General features: G+C 34.7%; 1 protein-coding gene across 4 annotated transcripts in view; it reads left to right on the top strand.

Moving 5' to 3' along the window:
* Positions 1 to 18,364, top strand: part of ATAD2B (ATPase family AAA domain containing 2B) — a 119,622-nt gene that overhangs the window by 68,589 nt on the left and 32,669 nt on the right. For all 4 annotated transcript variants that reach the window (XM_055401022.2, XM_055401021.2, XM_055401020.2 and 1 more), the window contains one exon: positions 11,670 to 11,855. In XM_055401022.2, coding sequence (XP_055256997.2) covers positions 11,670 to 11,855 — 186 coding nt within the window. The remainder of the gene's footprint in view (positions 1 to 11,669; positions 11,856 to 18,364) is intronic.

Raw genomic sequence — 18,364 nt, 5'->3', positions numbered from 1 at the left:
CTAGGGGCTAAGGGAATAAGTTTTTTGAACCAAGGGACCATGTCTTCACCATTTCTGTGTCTCTGACACAGTGCCCACCTCATAGTAAGTACTCATTAAATGTTTGAGTGTCATCTTCTCCTTTGACATTTAGCCTATTTTTAGAAATTAGACTACTGGAGTAGTAACACTTAAGAGAGTTGCACACAGGTTTTTTTGTGTGTCCTAATTACAGTTCATATATATTTAATGCATATACTATCTAACTGACAACCATTCTGCACCTTGTAGCAAGACAGATTTTTTAAAAATAGTTCATAGTCAGTTCTGTTCAGTCATTCAGTCGTGTCTGATTCTTTGCAACCCCATTGACTGCAGCACACCAGGCCTCCCTGTTCATCACCAACTGCAGGAGTTTACCCAAACTCATGCCCATCGAGTCGGTGGTGTCATCCAACCATCTCATCATCTGTCGTCCCCTTCTCCTCCCGCCTTCAATCTTTCCCAGCATCATGGTCTTTTCAAATGAGTCAGTTCTTCGCATCAGGTGGCCAATAGTGTCAGATTTATTTCTCTTTTACTTAACAGTTCTTTGGGTATGAACATCCTAGCAGTACTTCACTACTTGTAAAGACCTAATTAAAGGTTTTTGTCCCCAAAATCCATGGCCTGACTATAAAACTGTATACCAGTGATTTTCTCCAAGTTTTATACGTTTAATTTATCCTGGCTGTGAGTGTTCTCCAATAAGGTTGATTTATATGTTTGCTCCTGCTTTTCGTTTTTAGTGAGACAAAATTATTGTAGTTTTTATGCAAGTAGAATAACTCAGTACCATTTAAAATAAATCCAAGTGATTTACTAGAAAATATAAATTAACAAGGTGATTTCAGAGGAGAGAGAATCTAAATCGACAATAGTTGTGGAAGAAGAAATTGAGTGTCAACAAGCACTAAATCCAAACAATTTCATAGGTGAATTCTTTTAATCTTAAAGGTTAAGATTATTTTGATGCTGGTTAAACTGTTCCAAAGCATAGAAAAAGAAGATGCGAAATCATAAAAAAGAATGGTGCTAAACCTTTGAAAGAAATACAAAGAAAATTGTAAACTAATCTCACTTAGACAGTGGTCATAAAGTAAATATTCCAAATTTATCTAGTAGCACATTGAAAGAGTAATGTACTATTACTAAGGCATGCAAAATTGATTCAGTTAGATGTGGAGAAACATAAATATTGGAATGAACATATTGAAATTAAAAATATTTGCCAATAAAACTACACAGTGCTATGAACAAAGATAAAGAATAAAAAGAGAGTGTGGACACAAAAGGTGAAAAAAACCCAAACTCCAGAACTAAAAAATGTCAAAACCTAAATGAACCACCAATTTCCTCTCAAAATACTTCTGGGAAGTAAAGTGAAAGTGAAAGTTGCTCAGTTGTGTCTGACTCTTTGTGATCCCACGGACTATACAGTCCATGGCGTTCTCCAGGCTAGAATACTGGAGTGGGTAGCCTTTCCCTTCTCCAGGGGATCTTCCCAACCCAGGTCTCCTGCATTGCAGGCAGATTCTTTACCAGCTGAGCCACAAGGGAAGCCCAAGAATACTGGAGTGGGTAGTCTATCCCTTCTCCAGCGGATCTTCCAGACCCAGGAATTGAACCGGGGTCTTCTGCATTGCAGGCGGATTCTTTACCAACTGAGCTATCAGGGAAGCCTTCTGGGAAGTAAGTATGATATTAAAATAAAGATAGAGCTACATGGCTCTGTGTGGACAAAAAAAAAAAATTGCCAATGATATGATTATAGTATTAACTAAAAAACGATTAAGGCCAATAAGAGAATTCTGTAAGGTGGATAATTTTGAAGTTAATGTTGAACTGCATGGGTCCACTTATAGACAGATATTCTTCAGCAGTAACTACAAAATGACAAGGTCTGTGGCTGGTTGAATCTGTGGATGTGGAGAAACTGCAAATCCAGAGGGCCTGACTATAAATTATACACAGATTAACTCCTGCCTGTTCAAGGGTGAACTACATAATGAAAGGAGAGGTCCCATTTAAAATATTAATAGCAACTAATTTTACCTAGGAATTAACAATTAATTTGTATGGCCTAAAAGAAGAAAGCTAAAAAGTCACTTGAGGACAGCTGTATAAGTGAAAAGGCATACCTCATTTTTATTTACTATGATTCAAAGTGTAGACTCAAATCATATTTCACAGATTAAAATCTCAGCATATTTGTATTTTTTGTGACCTTAGATAAGTTGTTTAACCTCTGTGAGCCTCAATTTTCTCATCTATGAAACAAAAATAATGGTACCACATAAAGTTATTTTGATTATTGAAACAAGCTCATCCAATAGTCTTGGCATACAGTACCCAACAATGACAGCTATCGTCATGTTTATCTCTACTGCTGCATACAGCCAGTGACTGGGAAGACTCAACATTAGAGAGCCATGAGTTCTTTTCTAAATTAATGTATAAATTAAGTGCAATCTCAATAATAATCCCCCCCCACACAATTTAAGAGGAGGCATAAAAAAAAAGGCTCTTTTTTTTCTCTAGAAAATAAATATGAGCATAGCAAGGAGAATTCTAAAGGAGAAACTGTAATGAGATATCCCTACCAGATGTTTACAGATGTAGTAGGACTGTGATAATAAAGTACTTGTACCTGTGCAGGAGTAGACTGACAAACAGTAGAACAAAAGTGAGAAATCATACTTAGGCCTGTGTAGAAATAGAGTTTATTGCCTGATGATGTTAAGTATATGATGATGATGACATTTGATTTCTTAGAATATGTGTGTACTTAGTCCCTCAGTCATGTCTGACTCTTGTGACCCCATAGACTATAGCTTGCCACGCTCCTCTGTCCGTGAGATTGTCCAGGCAAGAATGCTGGAGTGGGTTGCCACTTCCTTCTCCAGGGTATCTTCTCCAGCCAGGAATCAAACCCAGGTCTCTTGCATTGCAGGCAGACTCTACTGACTGAGTTACGAGGGAAGCTCTGTATCTTAGAATAGATGGATTATTTAATAAACAGTCTTAGAAAACTGGATGGCTCTATGAAGGAAAAAGACAACCTGGATTTTCTGCCTAAAATTTAGACCCAGTAAATTCTAGATTGTTGATGGAACTATTAAAGTGTTAGGATAATTCACAAGGTCAGTATATTATCTTGGATATGGTAAAGTAATTTCAAAGCATTATATAGAAGCCAAGAAAAATAAGAACAAAATTGACTTTATAAAATTTTTAAATTACTCTTGACAAAAAACTTTTCTTTAGATAAAATTAATAGATATAACCTGGTAAAGATTTGTATTTGCAACACCTGTCAAGGACAAGTTTCCTAGCTATACAAAAATATATTAAAATCAGGAAGAAGAAAGGATAACAACCTAGTAAGAATTGGGAAAATAGGAGCATGCCATTTATAGGGAGACAAAAGTGGCAAATGCAACCAATAAAATTTTGAAAAGATTCTTTGCCTTACCTATAAATGGAAAAAAGGCATATTAAAGCAGAAAGATGCTATTTTAAACAACTATCGACTTGTGAAAATGAAAAGCTTGATAAACCTAATATTGGATATGTAAGCACTCACACTTGGTGAATGAAAATGTAAGTTTATTTTTTGACACAGGAAATTTACATTAAGAGACATTTCCCAAAGATACATTAGCTGTAAGTATTCACTCTTGACTGTGCAGGGGTATTCGTCAAAGCATTGTGTAGAATTAGCAAATAAGACAAAAAGAAGCAAACTAAGTGTCCTTTTTATGGTGGACTGGCTAAAGTAAAGTATAGTAACAGGAATACTAAGAAGTCTTCAACAAGAGTGAGGTAAAAGATTTATATATGTGGAAAGATGAAGGAGATATTAGTGGTCTCCTTATCGTTAGATATTATAAGTCAATCTAAGTATGATCTTCTTTGTGTTAAAAAAAAAACTTAAAAAATATATGTCCATGTTTATATATAAGTAGAAATTTCATCCAAGAATTACCACCCCCCCAAAAAACACCTGTTAAATAATTGTTGGTTTGGTTTGGTTTGGGGGAAGGAATTTGGAGGATTAGGGGAATGAGTAAACTTTGTCGTTTTGGTTTATACTCTGCTATATGGTTTAGAATTTTTTTTTTCTTTTTACTTGTGTATTTGAAAGTTTCAGGCAAACTGAAAGATAAAATCACTTTGAAGGTAGAACATTTTCAAAGTGAAGAGGGTATTCTCTGTCTAGTTGGTTGTTCCTTATGGCTAATGTGTGTGTATATTCACAGTCATAATACTGGCTTCATGTTAGGTAAGGAAATACTTAGGAAGCACAGTAAACAGTATGTTGATCCTATGGGATCCTCGTTTTTTGTTTTTTTTTTTTTTTCTGAATCTTACTTGGCATCATTGGGCTAAATTTGAATTCTAACCGATGTTCTTTGTTCTCTTTCACATATCTTGGCTTTTGATATATATTTTTTTCATGTTGGTGAGGAGAGTGGAGAGAAGTGTCACTGTATTGGAAAACAACAAAACCCACTCTTTGTTGTTACGTTCCATTGCATCTAGTGGGTCAAGACAGCTCATCTTCTCTGCTTTCACCTATGAGCTTTTGGGTTGGAAGTATGGCCTCTTCTTGAGTGACCAACACATGGATGTCTAATCTGCCCAGACACTGGTTCAATTTTATAGTCCTGGTAGCTGAAGCTCAGACTTTCTCTGAATACTGACCAGAGACCACATAAACTCTCCCAGTTAATCCCTGACTTTGAATTTTAAGTGCATATTTTAATTTATTTATGATAATAAAATATGCTACTGTCTTTTCCAGAAAACTCTTCAAAAATAGACTATTATATAATAAAACTGAGGAATTTTTTCTTAATTTGAGAAATTAAGAGATTGGCAAGCCTAGGTATAAGTAGGTAAAAAAGCCTTATGGAGAAAGTGCCTAAGTGCCAAAATGCTGAGGAAAAAGAAACAAAAAAAAAACACCCTTTTCTCTATCCTCTTACCTATATTCACTTTCTTTTCTTCCCTTTTGGTTTACTTCTCTTGGTAGCTGGTCCTTCTGTAAATAAGATTATCTCTAAATAGATGTGGAATATAAGGGTTTGATCTGTGGCAAGTTATTCTGTGATTTTTCTTTACCACTGCCTCTGAGATGTGTAATGCAAATTAAATTGGGTTGTTTAATAGTGCAACATGAATGTGACAGGTAGTTTTAAAGGAAAGAAGTCTTAAATCACCTTTAAAGGTTTGTATTTATGTGTGTTAAGATGGAAGGGGTGGAAGAGCCCTACTTCATATTTCTTTATGCCATGGGTATCATGTTTAGTTTTATGCTTTTTTAAAACATCCACACACAAACAGATATATGACAAAACTTTTTCTTCTTCTGAATGCCTCAGCTATTTATTAATTTTATCAGTTGCATGAAAAGTGGTAGACGAGTTAGTTTCTGCTGTAGGGTTTTCTCATTGTTTCTTAAAGTTTAATGAGAATGAGAATCTCCTGGGGGTGCTTATTAAAATTTCTGATTCTCTGGCTCCATACCCAGAGATTCTGATTCATGAAATTTGAGATGAGCCCAGAAACCTGCACTTTAAATGTGCATCCCAGTTGTTACTATTTTAACTCTTCAGTAAATAAACACTTAGAAATACAGTTTTAGCTCAGGGGTTCCCAACCCCAGGGCCATAGCTGACTGGTACCATTCTGTGGCCTGTTAGGAACCAGGCTGCACAGCAGGAGGTGAGTGAAATTTCATCTGTATTTACAGTTGCTCCCCATTGCTGGCATTACTGCCTAAGCTAAGCCTCTTGTCAGATCAGCAGCTGCATAGTAAATGTAATGCACTTGAATCATCTCAATATCTGTGGCCTGTCGCCCCCACCCTCCATGGAAAAATTGTGCCAAAAACGTCCCTGGTGCCAAAAAAAAGTTTGAAAAACAGTTGGGGACTGCTGTTTTTGCTGATTACTGGACAGTAGTTTGACATTTATAACTGAAACGATTGCCAGAGTTCATAAAGTAGCTCTATGTGTGAGCATGTCTGTATATATTTTACTTCGCATTTCATAGTCTTCCAAAGACTCTGAGGGTAGGAGAATGGAAACTGATGTAGCCCGGAAGATTTGTGGTTGTCCCAGTCAGTTCACAAGTAATTATTGAGCCCCTACAATGAGGCCGGAGATGTCAGTATCTGCAGTAAAAATTTACTGTGTTAACACTCTCTAAAAAATAAAAATAGCAGCTCTAATGAGGTGGACAAACCTAGAGCCTATTATACAGAGTGAAGTAAATCAGAAAAAGAAAGACAAATATAGTATATTAATGCATACATATGAAATCTAGAATGATGGTACTGATGAATCTATCTACAGAGCAGCAATGGAGATAGAGACATAGAGAACTTTGAGAAGCTGGGGGAGAAGGTGGGATGATTTGAGAGAGTAGCATTGAAACATAGAGATTACCATATGTAAAATAGATAGCCGGTGGGAATTTGCATATGATGCAGGGAACTCAAAGCTGGTGCTCTGTGACAACCTAGGGGGTGGAATGGGGAGGGAGGTGGGAGGGAGGTTTAAGAGGGAGGAAACATATGTGTACCTGTGGCTGATTTATGTTGTTGATGTATGGCAGAAACCATCACAGTATAGTGAAGTAATTATCCTCCAATTAAAAAAAAAAGTTTTAAAAATAGCAACAACTATGAGTCCCTTTTACTGACATTTTCAGATGTATTTTTTTTTCCCTCTTGTATTATTTCCATTGATGATTCAGGAAAAAAGTGATTGATGAATGTATTACTTAATTGTTTTCATTACTATCGAGGTATAATTGAATTGATAAATGTAAATATAACCTGTCAAAAGCTTTGGAGTTTGGGTACTGTATGTTACGAGTAATTTCACATGGTCAGTAAGGTTTTTTGGAGGGTAAAAATTTTAGTATTTATTTTTCCCCAGAAAGAGATTATATCTGGAAATTCTCAGGGAAAATCCGTTTTGGTTACGTGACATTAAGGAATTAATATACTTACCTGTGTGTATACTTTGGATGCCATTGTGTTTGTGAAAGAGGATTTCTGGGTTTCTCTATAATACTCTGTGTATGCTGGGGATACTCTTGTGTTTGTGTACATGGCTGCACATCTGTGTTTTGCCATAGCACTTTTTTTTTTCTTGGAGTTGTAAACAAATTAAATTATCCTGGCCCAAATTATGTCACATTTACTGAAGTTACTGAAGTTTTTAGCAATGAAAATATCAGAAAAGGAACTTGGGTGTTTTAATTTTCAAGAAATGTTGATTTGTATTAAACCCATTGTTCAGGAACTCTAGTATAGCTGTGTTTTATAACAGGCTGATTTTACATGCTTGTAAAGAAATTGGGCTTTTTATTTCTTGAATCCTGAATCTTCAAACCTCAGGCAGTGCCTTATTTTCACAGAGATGCTCAAAATGAAATAAAAAGTGACATATATGGAATAAAGTTATCGAAAATGGAGACATAGTATTATTTTAACCTTTTTTTGATATCATGGTTTAAGGAAATAAGCTTATTTAAATAGTACTTTTTAATTTTTATAAAAATTGAGAATAAATTAGCCCCCAAGATCTTTCTTTTACCTGTGTCTTATAATTTTAGTACATTCATAATATTGTAAAGTGACCAAGACAAAATCTGGAAATTTATTGATGATACAAAGTTGTTTTTCTCATGTAGTCCCTTTTAGAAAAGTGAAAACTGTACTGGCTTGGAGCTTTCTGCTTCATGCACCTTTGCATTTAAAATTACTTGTTTTCAGTTTTTAAAGTGGCTTGTATAGGCTTTATATTCTTAATGTTTTAAAGATACAGTAAATTTTCATGCACCTTTGCATTTAAAATTACTTGTTTTCAGTTTTTAAAGTGGCTTGTATAGGCTGTATATTCTTAATTTTTTAAAGATACAGTAAATTTTCATGCACCGAACATTTTATTTGGTATCTAGTGTACTGATTTGGAATTTAATTTTTGAACTAAGGACTCATAAATACAAGTGCAGTTTATATTGTTAGTGCTTCCTTGCATGGAAGGCCCAATTTTTGCCTTTTATATCATCAATACTCAGAGAAAATAGTTTGTTTTTTTCTCCAAATAAAGAAATTAAAAAAAAAAGTTATATGCAGGACTATGATGTCTGGGAGAGGAAGAGGCCAGAAGTATATTGTTTAAAGAATCAAAATGAACATTCACATACACTGGTGTTCGTTCATTTATTTGTGCAAGAGTGCTGGTCATGTCAGAGGTATTTTGAAACGGTTGGTTCAGTAATTTGGCCTACTGTCTTTTTTTCTCTATAACAGTTTTTCTGTTTTCTACTACACCTTGCACATCCACCAATCCAAGACACCCTGTAGGTGAGTATTTTTCTAGTTATCAAATGGCATCACTTGTTCCCAAGACAGTTGCCGCTTCACTAAAACTAGGCTTTATTTTTCCCCTATGAAATATTTAATTAATTGATTTCACAGAGTATATCTTATTTCATGGGGCTTCCCTTGTGACTCAGTGGTAAAGAATCGCCTGCCAATGCAGGAGACCCGGGTTTGATCCCTGGGTCGGGAAGATCCCCTGGAGAAGGAGATGGCAACCTACTCCAGTATTGTTGCCTGGGAAATCCCGTGGACAGAGGAGCCCGGAGGGTTTAGTCCATGGGGTCACAAAAGAGTCAGATGTGGCTTAGCAACTAAACCACCACAACTATCCTATTCTACAACTTCTAAAATTACCTGCAAACTGCTGAAGAGCTGACTTTACATTAAAAAAAAACACACATACAATATGATTAAACTTTTTAATCAGTTTTTAGATACTGTCCTCAGAATCTATTCCTTTTGAAATTTGATTTCAAAAACAGGAGAATTAGGATAGGTTGACTATTTAAGGAAAGTAGAAAAGTTTATTTTAACATTCAGAGATAAAATGGAATAAGGAGTTAAAAAGGAAATTTGTTTTAGTAGAATTTTTAAATTTTTCTGGAAATTAAGGATGTTTTTCCTTTAAAAGTTTCAGAGAAAACTATTCCCTGATTATTGATATTGCATATAATTAGATTAATTCTTGATTCATGTAATTATATATTCATGGACCAGAAAGTCTGAGCCTTTTTATTTTTCTATATTTATCTTAGACTTTTTTCCTGATTATTTTTTCCCCTCTAGGTTTTCAAATATAATTTCAAAAAGTTCTAATAAAGATGCTTTCCTAACGTCTTTGGAAATTAAAAGGATAATGAAGTATCATTATCTTATTCAGTGTGCTAATTTTGAGAGGTTGGATAAGAAAAGGAAAGAAATAGAAATATCCCTCAACTCTTTTACAGTTGGTGATACTTATGTATGTAGTTCAACCTTGCAGATACGTTTGAAACACCTACATTACTGCACTGTTTAACTTATGGCTCTGGAAAATTGTTTATTATCATTTAAACTGTCTTGCTTTGCCTGTACTCTCAGATCTTTGCTATCAGGGAGATGTTCTTAATTCATATATTAATAGAAAATCTAACCTACAAATACTAGAATTAGTGAGGCAAATTTCATCTTTAAAAAAAGGCCTGTTTTCTCATCTTTCCCTGGGCTTGTGGTAACCTGCATGGATGAATTAGGTAGGTAGTTTTGTGAGGTTTCTTAGTAAGCTGTGGAGTTTGTTAGTCTTTTTCATATAATCACCTTTTTCTTCCTGCTGGCTTTCCCTTGTTTTATCAGCAACAGCCATTGGTCGCTGTCTTCTACATACCATGCTGATTTGGGTGGCATGTAGTAAAATTAAAAACATCTTTTTGGAATCAAATACCTCTCTTGTTTTTGTGCTCCTCTGTGGTTCCTTCCTTTTGCCAACATTTATGCTTGTTTTTCTCTTGTGAATCTTCTACATGAACTTTGGAAAATAATAATCCTTGGATTTCAAGATCCAGGATAAGAGGGTGTGTATTTGCAGAAAAGGTCAAAATTTGAAGGTCCTGAAGGAGTTGTACTTTACAGCTGTTCTGGATTGGTGGATATGCAAATGTTAAAGGAAGGGAAGGAACAAATATTACTTTTGATGTGAGTGATCATAACATCTACATTTCCAATTGGGAAATTTTTATTTTAGCGTCTTTCATCTGGCTTATTATTAAATTGGCAGTATATTTTATTTTACACAGGAGATTTAAAACTATATAAAATATAATATTTGAAAAATTCATGCAAGTGGTAGGCTTACTCATTAAAGAAAAATAATCCTTTTGAATCTTACGAATGTTTTGATAATCATTAAACTATTTGATTCTCATTTCTGTATCTTGTACATTACATAGGCTAATTGAAATGTGTTTAAGAGAAAATAGAGAATTTTAGAAGTAGAGTTCTTATATTGAAGAGAGAGAGACAGGTTTATTTTTTTCTGGCTGCACTGCATGGCATGTGGATCTTAGTCCCCAACCAGGGATCAAACCTGTGCCCTGCATTTGAAGCATGAAGTCTTAACTGCTGGACAGCCAGGGAAGTCCCTGATAGTCAGATTTTTAACTTACTCTTAAACTTGTTAAAGGCACTGAAGAGATGGCATATTAACCTGTAAGAATTTGTTGATGGACTACTGAGTTGTTGTTGACTTTTATGTAAAAGGGCAGTAGTTCTGTCTGGCAGCGTATTAATTGCCAGACTGGTCTTCATTTGCATGCGTTGGCAGACTGTGACTGAAGCTGTGGTTAAGACTCTTTAACACCTGGGGAAACTTTGTTTTCTACTTTCTGAAGAGGGAGTGTCTCATAGTTTTTTGCTAATTTATTTATTGCTTTTTAGAGATTAAAGGGGGAGAAGGCAATGGCAAACCACTCCAGTACTCTTGCCTAGAAAATCCCATGGACAGAGGAGCCTGGTGGGCTACAGTCCATGGGGTCACTACTAGTCGGACAGGACTGAGTGACTTCACTTTCACTTTTCACTTTCACACATTGGAGAAGGAAATGGCAACCCACTCGCCATGCCTGGAGAATCCCAGGGATGGCGGAGCCTGGTGGGCTGCCGTCTATGGGGTCGCACAGAGTCGGACATGACTGAAGCGACTTAGCAGCAGCAGCAGCAGCAGCAGAGATTAAAGGTGTTTTGAGACTATTTTATAGAAGATTGAATTAAGGTAATGGGAGGTAAACAAGAGGTTCAGCCGAATAGTTCATTAATTTTAAGCTTTAGGGTGGCATATCTTGGTTACAATATTTAATCCATATGTTGAGTGATTTTAGGCAGTGTGCACGAACATGTAAACTATGTCTTCTTTTTCTTCTTTGTACTTCCTGATAATCATTCTTACGTAGGTGACATATAGGTGCATGCTTATCTATTTGCAGCATTATAGTAGTGTTTTACTTTATGTGATAGAGAAATGGAGCAATATGATACCTTTATACTATTAATACATACTGAGTAGGAATAATAACAAAATATTCTCCTTAGGTGGGATAAGGGTAGATAGAAGTTGTATGTATGGTTTGTGCATTATGTCTTGAACAACTTAAATATTGAGGCTGACCGTAATTATAGTAACAGGCCTGACACATTTAATGTATTGGGAAGTTACTGTGTAGACTTTAGCATAATTTCTGTTTGAATTTTTAATGCCAGTTCTTTCCTTAATTAGATTTTTCGTGAAGCTCGAAGAACAGTACCTAGTATTGTTTACATGCCTCACATTGGTGATTGGTGGGAAGCTGTCAGTGAAACTGTGAGAGCAACTTTTTTGACTCTGCTACAAGATATACCATCATTTTCACCCATATTTCTGTTGTCTACCTCTGAAACCATGTATAGTGAACTGCCTGAAGAGGTAAGAACTAAATGTTTATGTTTTCTTATGGTTTTAAAATAGTTTTCCTTGTTATTTGACATTTTAGTTACTATAAAATCGGTACTGTCAAGGTTCATGCCTTGGTTGTACCAAACATCAGCCATGTGACTTGTTAATTAATTTTTTAAGTTTCGGTTTATTATTTTTTAATATATATTTTGATATATTCCTCAGTGTTTTTGTGAATTGTGAGATAATTCATGCTTAGACTGCACCATGATGTATATAGTAACTACTAAGAACACCTTAGCTGTATCATCGTCAGTGCTGTTATAATAATTATTCTTCTCCTTCTTACCATCTGTTAGATTATTTGGTGGGATTTGACCTTGCCTGTCTTTCATTGGTAGCATCATGTTGTGCATATTTTTAAAACCTGATATTTAACATTTGAATTCAAATGCAACTCAATATTAGAGAATAAGGTAAAAATCACAGTTGTTTCAGAAAAAAATGAGATGAACTTGTGAATGAAATTGCTTTTTTAAGAAATTATTTTAACATTCCCAGCATACCAGGTTTTGAAATAATCTCCTTTAGAAGTGCTTAGAAATATTTTGCCCAAGCAACACAGTTCTTAAACAAGCTTTATGTGTTTCAAATTTTATAGTCTAAATCTTGATTACCTAGAATTTTATGATTCAGATTTTTTTACCAAGTTCTTTTGTTCTGTTTCAGCTCTTTTTATACATCTTGCTAAAGTGAATTTGTACACCTTACTGCTCTTGTAAGAAAAGTATATTAAATGTAGAATATTTCTCTTTTTTTATTCAGAGTCTGATATTATTGAGACCATTAATCAGAATTTTTTTTTTTTCTTTAATCACAGGGAGTGGTAAAGTTTAGTGCAAAGATGTGTGCAGTAATAGTCAGAAAAATACACTTGTTGGTGTGAGATAATATATGTGAATTTATTTTGGAAACTACAGAACCACAAAATATTTGGTATTAGTATTTTAAAGTAGGAGTGCTTTTGAAATGATTTAGAAGAATGGACTGAACCTGGACATAACTGAACGTAGGAGCCACATCTTAAAATTTTATCCTCTCAACTAGTTTTATTATTATAATTTTATAAAAACTAAAGAAAATTAGAATAATTAAGGGTTCTAGGCAGAAATATATATTTGCCTAAAGTGTCCCTATATTGTTAAAAAATTTGTAAATAAAAGTATTACTAAACCTGTCTTTGTGATACAGCAGTTTTAATTTTGTATATTCTTGTTTATTTGCATATGTGATTTTATTGTTAGTTTAGTTTTATAAAAGCTAACATTGCATCAGATACATTTTCAGTGTTGCTATATTGTTATACTTTTTTTGTGAATTCCAGTATCCTTAATTAATGGCTAAAATACTAGAAATTTACTAGCATTGAATCCTAAAATTTCAGCACCCACCCTCCCATCTTCTGTATTCTTCACCTTTATTATACCAAATAGTTACTAAAGGTATCAAGGATAGTCACTGTGGGACAAAGTGACACACTTATTTGTGGGGTGAAGATTATGGAGATTTTGTTAGACTACTGGTTACATTATATATTTTATGTTAATTTATATTAATTGTCCTTAGAAAAGCCTCCTCTGCCCCAAGCCTTTCATTTTAATTTCAGCTTTGCCATTAGTATATTGTTCTGTTTCGGTCACAGACAAATATAGTAGTGAATAATACTTAGTGCGTATTGATAAATATTTGATTAATAAATAAAAAGCATAGAGAGTTGCCAACTGAGTAGGTTAGCAAGGTGTCAGATTGATGGAAGAAGAATTGAAGTACACAGTGGGTAACAAAAAACTAAGTGATTCTAAAAGAAAGAAATGGCCAGTTACTATAGTGTATTTAAGAAAATTCAGTGGTAAATTAAAATAACAATAAGATACAGATTAAAAAAGAAAGGTTTCATAAACTCTCTTCAGGACAGTTCATAGTAATAGATTTAAATAAAAAAGTTCAGCAATGCCATTTATAGATAAGTAGTTTTTCAGAGATAGAAATGGTAGAGCACAAACAGCACAAAGAGTACCATAGCCTTTCTTCATGGACAGAGTTTTTTAGGAACAAACACAAAGATACGGCACAGGCAACACAAAAAATACAAGAGTATTTATCATAGCTTTTCTTCATAGATTGGAAACTCAATATCCTATAGTAGGGGATTGGTTAGGTCATAGTAGATTCCTTCCATGAAATACAGTGAGACCATTAAAAATATTGATGTAGAAAACATTTAATGTCGTGGAAAGATGCTTGAATATATTGTTAAAAGTTATAGGCATTATATCAGTATGTGTGGCATTATCTGGGTTTATATAGAAATAATTATGTGTTATATAGTCACATATATAAATAAAACTATATGTAACTATTAATAATAGTAATTATCACTGGGTCTTAAGATTTTAGTTATTTTTGTTATCTGTTTTCTAAATCTTCTGTAATAAATGCTACTTACTGTTCTCATCAGGAAATAAACTCAAGAAAAGATGAAAAGGTTCTCTACTAAATTTTTAAAAGCAAAGCAAAACAAAAAAGAATTAGTCATCATGGGACTAATAGGGATACAAACATGTTTTCTTTCTGTGGGACAAAGTGACAATTTCATCCTTTAGACCCCTTTTAAAATTCTCTTGTAAATGTGTCTTTGTATCTTTCCCTCTTTTCTAAGTCCAGAGTTCAGTCGTTCAGTCGCTCAGTCGTGTCCGACTCTTTGCGACCTCATAAACCACAGCACGCCAGGTCACCCTGTCCATCACCAACTCCCCAAGTTTACCCAAAACTCATGTCCATCCAACCATCTCATCCTCTGCCGTCCCCTTCTCCTCCTGCCCTCAATTTTTCCTAGCATCAGGGTCTTTTCAAATGAATCAGCTCTTTGCATCAGGTGGTCAAAGTATTGGAGTTTCAGCTTCAACATCAGTCCCCCCAGTGAACACCCAGGAATGATCTCCTTTAGGATGGACTGGTTGGACCTCCTTGCAGTCCAAGGGACTCTCAAGAGTCTCCTTCAACACTCCAGTTCAAAAGTATCAATTCTTCTGCACTCAGCTTTCTTTATAGTCCAACTTTCACATCTGTACATGACTACTGGAAAAACCATAGCCTTGACTAGACGGACTTTATTTTTCATATTATCTTAAATATTATAGTGAGTATGTTTCATAGTAGAAATGGTAATATTAGTAAAATAATATGTTTAAATATGCATGTACTGGAGGGAATATTTTCAATTTTTTTTAAACTGATATGGCATTTCATCCAAAAAAAATTAGAAATCATCGTTCTAGACTGTTATCAAATTGTGATCCATGGACCCCTGTGGGCCCCACAAGACTTTCAGAGATTTGTCACATTTTTTTTTTTAAGCTGTGTGTCTTATTTTGGTTATTTTGGCTGTGTTGAGTCTTTGTTGCTACGCTGGCTTTTTTCTAGTTGCAGGGAGTGAGGGTACACTCTAGTTGTGGTGTGTGGGCTTCTCATTGCTGTGGCTTCTCTTGATGTGAAGTATGGGCTTTAGGGCACAATGGACTTCAGTAGGTGTGGCACATGGGGTTAGTAGTTGTGGTTCCTGGGGTCTAGAGCACAATCTCAGTGGTTATGGTGCGTGGGCTTAGTTGCTTTGCATCATGTGGTATCTTCCCAGACCAGGGGTTGAACACGTGTCTCCTGAATTGGCATGTGGATTCTCTATGACTGAGCCACTTGGGAAGCCCTGTATCTTCTTGAATACGGGTTTTCTTAATGTATACCAATCACAACATTATTGTAGCAGATTGAATGCAGAAACAGAAAATGAGAATCCAGTTGTCTTTCATTAAGCCAGACATTAAAGAAATTTGAAGAAATGTAAAATAGTGCTACTTTTCTCACTGAATTTTATTTTATATATATAATATTTTATATTTTGAAAAAATATGTCTTTCAAAAGAGTGTTTTGTTGTTCAGTCGCTAAATCATGTTCGACTCTTTGGAACCCTATGGACCACAGCACACCAGGCTTCCCTGTCCTCCACTATATCCTGGAGTTTGCTGAAGTTCATGTCCATTGAGTCAATAATGATATTCAACAGAATATGTGTTTTTAAATTTATCTTATTGAATTATCTTTGATTTATAGCATTGTGTTAATTTCTACTGTTCAGCAAAGTGATTCAGTTATACATACATTCATATTCTCTTCTATTATTCATTTTGTATGTAATAGTTTGTATCTGCTAATCCCAAACTCCCAATATAACCCACCCCCTTGGCACCCACAAGTCTGTTCTCTCGGTCTGTGATTCTGTTTCTGTTTCATAAATAAGTTCATCAGAATATATTTTAGTGTTGACATATAATAGTTTTTAACTGAATACATTATTTGGAAAGTTCTTAGTTTTAATTTTTAGTACATAGATATTGGCCAATATAACCCAGATAAACAAAAGCTCTTTTGGGTTCTTGAGTAATTTTTAAGAGTTTAATGAAGTGTGGAGACCAAAACATTTGAGTCTCTAATCGCTATCACAAGCTCTTTGAGAGGAGGGGACTGTCTTATAGCCCTTCACTTCCTGATACACTAGAATTGCTTAGTAAATGTTTGTTACATGGAAAAAGAAATTGACCATTGAATTACCACAAAGGCTTTACCTAAGTCCTGCCTAACCTCATTCCTTTTTTTTGCAAAATTCTAGTGTAAGTAATATACTTCTGTGGACCCTGAAGATTTTTTCTGAGAACAGTTGGAGAATTTTAGTTGAGATATATGAGAATTACAAGTTATTTCTATTTAGGAGAATTAGGAGAAAAGAGTCCAAGGTTGAACAAAGAAAAGAAAAGAGATTTTTAAACAAGGAAGCAGATAAAAGTTGAAACTTGAGTTCTTATATATTGCTGGAGGATTGTAAAATGGTGTAGCCACATTGAAAAGCTGGCAGTTCTTAAAATGTTATGATATGACTCAGCATTTTCACTCCTAGGTAACTAACTCCAGAGAAGTATAAACATACATTCAACTAGAGATTTGTATACCAGTATTCCTACTAGCATTATTCTTCATAGTGGAAATAATCCAAGTATTCATTAATTGGTGATTAGTGAAGCAAAATGTCATATATACAGAGTGAAATATTATTCAGCAATAAGTAAACTGCTGATACATTGTCCAGCATGAGTGAACCTCAATATATTATTATAAAAGTGAGAGAAGCTAGGCACAGAAGATTACCAGTTCTATGATAGGCGATTTCCAGAAGAAATGAAATCTCTAGATGCAGAAACCAAACCAGTGGTTGTCAGCTGGGAGTGAAGTGTGGATAGACTTCAGATGGGCACAGGGGAACTTTCTGGAGGTAATAGAAATATTTTTTTAGTAAAACTGACTTGTGATGGTTGCACAGCTGAATTAATTTGCTAACAATTATGGAACTTAAAGTTTCAGAGAGAAAGTAGAAGGTATGTCTAAGTTTATCTGGGAAAGTCAGAGAAAGCTTCACCCAAAAAATATTGGCTTGAGCGGAGAGTTTAAAAAAAAAAAAGTTTAGGAAAGAGTGAATGGCATATATAAAAACCATTGTGAACCAGTGTGAAAGAGAACATGATTTGTTCAGGGAATTAATATGAGTTTTGTCTTGTTGCAGCATGAAGTTTGAGTCTGGGAACATCAGAAGATAGTTAGGAGTGAATTTAAAGAAAAACAGGCTGTTGATAGTAATCAGACAGGCAAATCAGGGGGATTATTGTGGACTTGATTTTGGTTTGCTTTTGTATTCACGAAGTTCAACACAATGTTGAAAAATGATCAGAAGGAAGAATATTTAAAACTGAAATTAAATGTTTTGCTTTGAACAAAACACTTGAACAAAATCTTGTTACTGCCAGGGTATTGAGTTCTGTTTATTTTTAAAGATCAGTTAACGTTAGCATTTTCTGCTGTGTCTTCTCTGTATATTCGTTATATCTTCACCTTTGCCCCTTGTAGGGTCTCCTCTGTTTCACTAGCTCTGTTATAACACTTCTGGCATGGTATCATACTACTTTCTTGTGAGAATTTGAGACTTGACAGCAGGAAGTAAGCCTCTTTTCTTCAGATTTATAACTACAGTGTCTGGCATGATATTTGGCACATAATGGATGTTCACTAGTAAATTTGTTTGCCAGAACTTTCAAGAAAAGCCTTGCATTGCATAGATTGAAAGGTTTAAAGGATTTTTACAGAAGGTGGTATTCAAAGAAAATATTGGATGGGCACAAGGTGAAATTTTATATTAACTCTTGAAGGATTTGGCTTTGAGTTGAGGTAATTTCCCATCCAAATGCTGAATTCTGATGGCTCTTTTTCATTAATTGTCTCTTCTCTGTCTTAGAATTTTAGAGTTAAAAATGGCCTTTACAGCTTATATAATCTAATCTTCTTTATTTATTCATTCTATGACCTCAGGCCAGTCACATAAACCTTTCTAAGCCTAAGTTTTTTCATCTGTAAAGTGAGGGACTTTATGTACCTCCTT

This window comes from Moschus berezovskii, chromosome 11 (assembly GCF_049115385.1).
Source record: "Moschus berezovskii isolate FMDL1 chromosome 11, NW_MosBer_1.0, whole genome shotgun sequence".
NCBI lineage: Eukaryota > Metazoa > Chordata > Mammalia > Artiodactyla > Moschidae > Moschus > Moschus berezovskii.
This window is presented reverse-complemented; position numbering and strand designations above follow the sequence as displayed.